At 35.8% G+C, this 8,703-nt stretch overlaps 1 protein-coding gene across 1 annotated transcript; it reads left to right on the forward strand.

The window, feature by feature from the left end:
- Positions 1 to 5,959: 5,959 nt before the first annotated feature.
- LOC107766192 (transcription factor DIVARICATA) lies at positions 5,960 to 8,454 on the forward strand. The gene is made up of 2 exons (XM_016584938.2): positions 5,960 to 6,703; positions 7,545 to 8,454. The coding sequence occupies exons 1-2, from the start codon at positions 6,255 to 6,257 to the stop codon at positions 7,942 to 7,944; spliced, it is 849 nt and encodes a 282-aa protein (XP_016440424.1). The 5' UTR covers positions 5,960 to 6,254; the 3' UTR covers positions 7,945 to 8,454.
- The last annotated feature ends 249 nt before the right edge of the window (positions 8,455 to 8,703 follow it).

The raw sequence follows: 8,703 nt of genomic DNA on the forward strand, positions 1-8,703 counted from the left end.
TTTGAGATAACAAGTGTAAGATGCCTCTCTATGCCCATATGTAAAAATGTATGAGAATTCATAAATGACATGATACTATACAGCATGAGGAAGAATGCATCTCTATGCCTGTATGTCAAGTGTGCATGCCAAATGCGATGCAAATCAGTGATAAAGATCATATGCATACTCTCAGAGTATCAATTCACTCCGTCCTCCCAGTCACTCAGCACTCGGCACTCGCGCTCAGTAGGTACCTGCGCTCACTGGGGGTGTGCAGACTCCGGAGGGGCTCCTACAGCCCAAGCGCTATAATCTGCACGGATAACTCACGTGCTGCACGGACAACTCACATGCCATATTATCAATCGCTGGAATCGCACGGACCACTCACGTGCTGCACAGACAACTCACGTGCTATAATAAGCCAATCTGACCCGTTGCGGCGTGCAGCCCGATCCCATAATCATCCTCACAACCAGGCCCTCAGCCTCACTCATTCATCAATCTCTCCAATCTCTCGGGATCACAATGTCATAATACCAGCCCGAAAACAATGATATGATTTATCAATAAATAACAACAGAGACTGAGATATGATATGCATGTGAATGCGTATGACTGAGTATGCAATGCAATGAAACCATATTACTTAACAACAGAAATGACCTCAGTGGGTCCCAACAGGATAAGCATGTAGCCTAGACATGGTTTGTAACATAATCATAGCTCGATACTCTAGTACGTAAAGATTTCATAATTTCAGACAAGTTCAGGTCACTACATAGTACCACCGAAATAACGGAAGTCACAGTTCACATGGTGCACGCCCACACGCTCGTCACCTCATAACCAAACACATAACACGTATATTCAGGGTTCATACCCTCAGATCCAAGATTAGAAGAGTTACTTACCTCGAACAAGCCAATTCCAACACCTAGCAAGCCAAGCGATGCTCCAAAATGCCATCCCACGTGTTCTAATCTCCGACGGCTCGAAACTAACCAAAAACAACTCGAATGCATCAAACAATGCTAAAGGAACCAATCCAGATCGAAAAAGATCAAATCTTGAATCAAAAGCCCAAAATCGGCCAAAAGCCCAACCTGGACCCGCACCTTGAAACCCGATAAAATTTACAAAATTCAATAACCCATTAAATTACGAGTCCAACCATACTAGTTTCACTCAAATCCGACTCCAATTCGGTATTCAAAACTCAAAAATTCATATTATGAAAAAATAGGCCAAAACCCCTAATTTCTTCTATAAACTTCACAATCCAGTTACCAAAAACGAAGGTAGATTCGTGATATAAGATAAAAAATGAGTAGAGAACACTTACCCCAAGTTATGTAAAAAATTTCCTCTCCAAAGTCGCCCAATCCCACCTCCAAAATCTGAAAATGGAGATAGAAACCAAAAACCTCGAATTATAGGTTCTGTCCAGTGATTTCCGTATTTGCAGACAATTCATCGCACCTGTGGCCACCGCTTTTGCGGAAAAATATCGCATCTACGAAAAATGACCTTGCTCAGCAACCCCCGCACCTGCTTCATCAAACTCCGCATCTGCGAAGACACTCGCACCTGCGCATCCGCACCTGCGCCCTTTTCTCCGCTTCTGCGGGCCTCCTCATCCAGCTCTCATCTCGCATCTGCGATGCCTTTGTCATTTCTGCGGCCATCACACCTGCGCAAACCAACCGCAGGTGCGATCATACCAGAACCAGCAACCTTTAGCAATGCAACATGAAGTGAAAATGATCTGAACCTCGTCCAAACTCATCCGAGCCACTCAGGACCCGTCTGAATATACCAACAAGTTCCATAACGCAATACAGACCTACCCGAGGCCTCAAAACACATATAACAACATAAAAATGACGAATTACACCTCAAATCGAAATCTATGAACTTCGAACTTTCAAATTCAATAACTCATGCCGAAATATAGCAAATCAATCCGGAATGACTTCAAATTTTGCGCACAAGTCCCAAATAACATAACGAAACTATTCCAATTCCCGGAATCACAATCCGAATCTGATATCAAAAAGTCCACTCCCGATCAAACTTTTCAAAAAAATCCTATTTTGCCATTTCAAGCCAAATTCCACTACGGACCTCTCAATCACAACCCGGAGGCGCTCCTAAGTCCAAAATTACTCAACCGAACTAACGGAACCATCAAAACTCCGTTCCGGGGTGTAAATTCACAAAAAGTCAAACTTGATCAACTCTCCCAATTTAAAGCTTCAACAATGAAATCCATTCTTCCAATTCGATTTCGAATAACCTGAAAATCAAAACCGACGATTCACATAAGTCATAATGTATCATACAGAGTTATTCATGCCCGTAAACTACCGAGCGAAGTGCAAATGCTCAAAACGACCGGTTGGGTTGTTACAATAGATTATAGAGAACTTTACATAACTGTCACAGTTTAAAAGAAATATAACAAATTATTAGCAGGAAACCCAATATTACAGTTGTGGAAGGAAAATATTTATATTTGTAGCACGCAGTTCCATTATAATAGGAATATTAATTATTAATCCCTAAACATAAGTAATTTGAATGAAAAGTCAATAATTATTTATACAAAAATAATGCCCCTTTTTTTTCTTCTCTTTATCTATTAGCTTTCCTTATTTTTCTTCATCTTCTTAATTTTGTTTTCTACCGAAGCCAATATATTTTCTAAATTTATTCCATTCATTTTTTTAATTATCTTTCTTAAGTTTTTCTCTTCGTTCTTTCTTCCTTTCTTAACATAAAGATCTTATTTCGATAATAATATATGTTAATATATACAAAACGTATATATAAGAAATATACATTGAATTAAAACATATAAAATATACAAAAAATAAACATAAAAAATACATCTTCAATTAAGATGATACTTAGACATGAGAAATACATACACACACACATACATACATACATATACATCCTCAATTAAGATGACACTTAGACATATGAAATATACATAAAAATATATATATTAAATTTAATTAAGATGGCATATAAATATACAAAAAAATATACATAAAAAATACATCTTGAATTAAAATGGCACTTGACATATAAAATATATTTGAAATATATATTAAAAATACATCTTAAAATAAGAAGGCACTTCACAAATAAATATACAACAATTATATATATATAAATACATTTTCAATTAAAGTGATACTTGATATACAAAGTATAAAAGACAATACATCTTGAATTTAGGTGGCATTCACATATGCATAAGATTTTCAAAAATGGAGTGAAAAAGATGAATGTTAGAAATGGAGAATGGAGATGGACAAAAAAAGTACTTCTTGTGATTTGTGAGTCAGTTAGTTATTAAATGCAGAGCTTAATTTTTATAATATGCTAATAATAAAAAATAAAGTATTCTTTATGGAATAAATAATAAATGATGCTATTTTTAAAAAAATAATAGTTAAAAAAGGATCAAGCGTGTAAAAAACTCTAGATTATAGAGTGGGTGGGAGGGGGCTTGTGTTGGGCTTGAAGGGAATGCTAGGCCCATACGAAAGGAAGATTTTCCGGTCCCAACCCATTCGACACAATTGCACGTCAAAATAGCGTGGGTTGGCCAGATTTGGAATTGGTAACTAAAAAATAGCTAATGTTTGTAATTTAATTGAAAAATAGTCGCTATTTAATACAGAGTAAAATTTAAATAAAAATATACATAATCCATCCAATCTCTCTTGCGCCATGGTTAATTTTAAGTAAGATTTTATCAATTTTAATTTTAAAAAATATCTTTTAAATTTCTAGTTTGTGGTCGAGGGTGGCCAGAGGCAACTGTTACATGAACTTTTATCATTATTCTACGAGCAATATAAGTATTTGGAAAAGAATCAAGTCTTTTTATGTGATTGAGTATATCGATTAGAATACTATCATCTCTTTCTTTTGGGATTGTATCAAAGATTCAACTTCTTTTTTTCTTTAAGTTTTGAATAACCGGATTCATACTTTCTATTTGACATATTTAAATTTTAATAAATATTAAAAGGATAATATATGCATATGTATTGAAAATATTAAGAGAAACAAACATTACATGAAAACTATTACTAGTTCAAATAGAAAAACCTGATTCATTAATTTGATGTAAAATTAAATATTTATTGCTTTCAATATACTTTTCGTAGGCCCACATTTTGTCCCGTTTAGGCCCGTCCCGCCACGGTCCTGTTGGACGCCATATATTAAGACCACATAAACATTAGCAAAGAAAATTATTCCTCTTTGTAGACCACGTGGTTTGGTAATTTTTGCAAGTTGCAATGCTGCCCACATGAGCTCATCCATTCGTAATCACAATTCACATGCACTGTTTTGGGAAAGATGGTAAACAAAGAATCTTTCTATTTATAGGAAGTCACATATTTATTTTTAAAATTTTGAAATACTACTCTCTTTAATTTCCCACACCCATCTCAGAGTTGGAGATTAGTCATTAAGCATCTTCCTTCTTGAAGTTGGAAAACAAGCATATAGTTTATGCCTTACATCATATGCTTTTCTATTTCCTAAGAAAATTAAGATTTCCAATGCTACATATAAAAAAGCAGTGCACAAAGACATCTTGTGTTTATGCAAGGTCTTGGGAAAGATCGCATCCCCAGAGGTCATGTGATGCAGACAACATACCCTAATATAAATATTAATAGCTGCTTCTACGGCTCGAACCCGCGTTGCATAGATCACACAAAGACAATCCAAGGCGCTACATATACTAACAAAGAAAGCCTAATTGCACACTAGTCAATCTTCTGGGGTTAAACAATTACTTCTTGAAAAATAAGATGTTTTTTTTTGTATGCAAGATTCGGATATGCTCCTCAAATTGCAAAGGTTATATTGATCCATTTTCTCACAATCCAATGAACTACATGAACCTAATCTAACTTCTTTTGCTCATTACTAGGGTCTACATTCTTGAACTTGACTACTATAATATAAACTAACTATTGCCTGAAAATAAAGGTTATTTACGTTGTAAAGATAAACGATAAGAGTGCTAAAAGATTTTCATGTCGTTATTTTTTTTAGTTGTATGTGAGAAATGAACATTTCATCTTTTCATTTTCTAGTTGAAGTGTTTGTCTATTTTATTAATGCTACCAATTGAATAGTGGTGAGCACCCTCCACTTCCAACCAAGAGATTGTGAGTTCGAGTCACCCCAAAAGCAAGGTGAGGAGTTCTTGTAGGGAGGAGCCGAGGGTCTATCGGAAACAGCCTCTCTACCTCAGGGTAGGTGTAAGGTCTGCGTACACACTACCCTCCCCAAACCCCACTAATAGGATTATACTGGGTTGTTGTTGTTGTTTGTTGTTTTACCAATTGAATAGGTACAGTTGGAGCCAACGACCCTCTATAATAGTGAGAGGGAAAAGGTGCAAACTAATCTATGCTTTATGCGGGGAAAAAAAAAATTATAGAAGGAAATTAATTTTAGGAGTGCTTCCAAGTTCCAATTAATAGGTACAGTTGGAGCCAACCACCCTATATCATACTAGGTATGTCATTTCTTTCTTGTAGTTTCCTTTCCTTTTTTTTTTTTTTGTTTTTGCTTTATTATTCCTTTTTTCTTTTTGGTTCTGCAAGTCCAATTATATAATCATGTTTCTGACCACTCCTAGCAACCCCTTCACAGTTTGTCAGATAAACAAATGTATAAGAATTCAAATCCCTAATTAGATATCAATATATTGGCATTACATGTTGTTACATATTGATTGAATTGGAGAGACCTTTGTTAAAAAATAAAGAAAAAAACCTCAATAGGCACCTTTATCAAATGACAGGTTGTCCTTTTTGTCTTAGTAGTATAAGGCAATGATAGCGAAAGAATTTGAGCATCCAACGGAGACAGTTATATTCTCTAATACATGTATGTCCCAGTATCTAGACAAAAAATTTTATTTTATTTTTATACATAGCTTCTCATAGACTTATAGTTTATATTATAGATGTCCATCTGATCTATAGCTCTGCTTAAGAGTTCAAATGCTTAATCATTCACTAGCAAGATCTACTTTTTTCTACAGTGTCCTGAATTTTCCTTGGGTTTTGGAAAGTTGGGGTGGTCCATTTTCTAAATTCCTCACCTTATACTACAACTTGTCAAAAAGTTTTATTCAGATTCCCCCTCAAATGCTTCATTATTAAAAATGCCAGTGAAGCCATAACAAACAACCCTCCCTAGTTTTCTATGAACAAGAAAACATGAGCAGTGAAATGAGATTTCTTTGTCCTGCTACAACATACCTTAGAAACTCAAATTGGTTATTTGAAGAAAACAAGGGAACAACAAAATGGACTACTGAAGAGAACAAGAGGTTTGAGGATGCACTAGCTTTATTTGATAAGGAAACTCCAGATAGATGGTATAATGTAGCAGCAATGATCCCTGGAAAAACTGTGAATGATGTGATCAAACAGTATAGAGAATTAGTAGAAGATATTAGTGATATTGAGGCAGGTTTAATACCAATACCTGGCTACACAACTTGTACTAATTCTTTCACATTGGAGTGGATTAATCATGATCAAGAAGGCGATTTCCACGACCTCAACAAGCGATTCTGTGGTCCGTCTGGGAAGCGAAACACATCAACGCGACCTTCTGAACACGAAAGGAAAAAGGGAGTGCCATGGACTGAGGAAGAACACAAGTACAGTCAAACATCTCTATAAACAGCATCACTATATAACAATCGTTCACTATAAAAGCTAAGTTTTTCATGGAACCAATTTTTATATAATGTTATAATATATATTGTTTATAACAGTATTTCGCTATAAGAGGCGAAAAATCAGGAACAAATAAGGTTGTTATAAAGAGGTTTGACTGTAATTGATTCTTCTAGCATAAAAAAAGAAGTCATGTTTCAGCTTTGTAATTTAACATTGTCATTTCTATGTTTTTTTACTGTAAAGATGGTTCAAAATGATAATAAAGTTTAGTTCAGTAATGCAAGTCCAAAACTATATGTCATCATAGTTTTGTAAAAATAAATGCTTTTAATCCAGATTACTCCAATTCATTGAAGGGGAGCCTTGACGTAACTGATAAAATTGTTGACATGTAACTTGGAGGTCACGGTTTCGAGCCGTAGAAACAGGCTCTTGCAGAAATGCAAGGTAAGGTTGCGTACAATAGACCCTTGTGGTCCGGCCCTTCCCTGGACCCCGCGCATAGCACGTTAGTGCACCGGACTGCCCTTTTACTACTGCAATTCGACTCCCCTTTTATTACTGCAATTCATCAAGGCAGCCCAGTGCACAAAGCATCCTGCGTTCACGCAGGGTTGGGGAAGGGCTGCACCCCAGGGTTGTGATGTAAACAGCCTACCCTAATGCAAGTATTAGTGGATACTTCCACGTCTCGAACCCGTGACCTATAGGTCACACGGAGAGACTCCCTTTAAACTACTGCAATTCATCAAGTGTTTTCTATTCTACAGATGATTCTGTTTCCTGCAATATTGATATTGCTTACTACATTTTGCTCAGGCAATTTCTGTTGGGGCTAAAAAAGTATGGAAAAGGAGATTGGAGAAATATCTCGCGCAATTATGTGACCACAAGGACACCAACACAAGTAGCTAGTCATGCTCAGAAGTACTTTATAAGACAACTTTCTGGAGGTAAAGATAAGAGGAGATCAAGTATACATGATATTACCACTGTCAATATTACAGAAATGACGTCTCCTTCGCCCGAGAATCATACATCCTCTATCTCTCAAGACAAATCTGCTCCTTCTCCACAAGAACAAGGTTTATATGAGTATGATTTGCCAAATCAAGAAGCAGATATAGCATTCAAGACATTTGGATTAAAGTTACATGAAAGTGGAATGCATAGTTTTATTCTGCAGGGACTCCAGTTTGGTCAGTACAATGCTATGTGATCAGTTTGGAGAATACTCAAAATCAATTCCATGTTCTTTCAGAAAAAGCAAGAAAAATGCCACTACCAGAACAAGATATGCTTAAATTAGTTCATATTACTAAGCACTGGAACCAAAAGAGGGCTGCTCGTTATTTAACAGAGTTATGATCTATTGCTTCGCCCTGATCGATCATCTGTTGTCTTTTCAAGTGTGTTTGATGTTGAAAGCATATATTCCTTTCATGATAAATTCAGAGCTGTAGGAGGTTCAGCCTGAACCAGCCCAAGTTAAGCCCAAACCGTCCATTTGCCACCGTTCAGCTAGAACATATTAATATTATTGATTATAATGGTAGCAATAAATCAAGTAGTTCCTTAAGAAAATTGTGGTAGTTTTAGTTTGTAGTTCCTTGTTTTCAGCTCTGTAGAAGAAACAGTATTACAGCTTGGACTTGTATCCTCTAATTCAGAGTTCAGTTCATGATTATTAACAAGAGAAAAGAAAAAGGCAGTTGGCATTAAGAGGGAAGACCTTGAATTCAATAGTCTAGTTTAGTCCTAATAAATGTTGAGTCAAAGTCAGGATTTACATTTGATTGTTCAGCTTTTAAAGTTCGTAGTATATACTGAACACATTGCACTTTTAATATTACAAATTCATAATTTAATTTTGTTGAAATTTAGTTACTTTTCGCATATATATTAATGTTCCATAATGAAAATAGTGGGGTGGATTGAACTCATGATTATAGGTTGTAGCTGCCTATGTGCTGAGTCA

Source organism: Nicotiana tabacum, chromosome 24 (assembly GCF_000715075.1).
Source record: "Nicotiana tabacum cultivar K326 chromosome 24, ASM71507v2, whole genome shotgun sequence".
Classification (NCBI taxonomy): Eukaryota; Viridiplantae; Streptophyta; class Magnoliopsida; order Solanales; family Solanaceae; genus Nicotiana; species Nicotiana tabacum.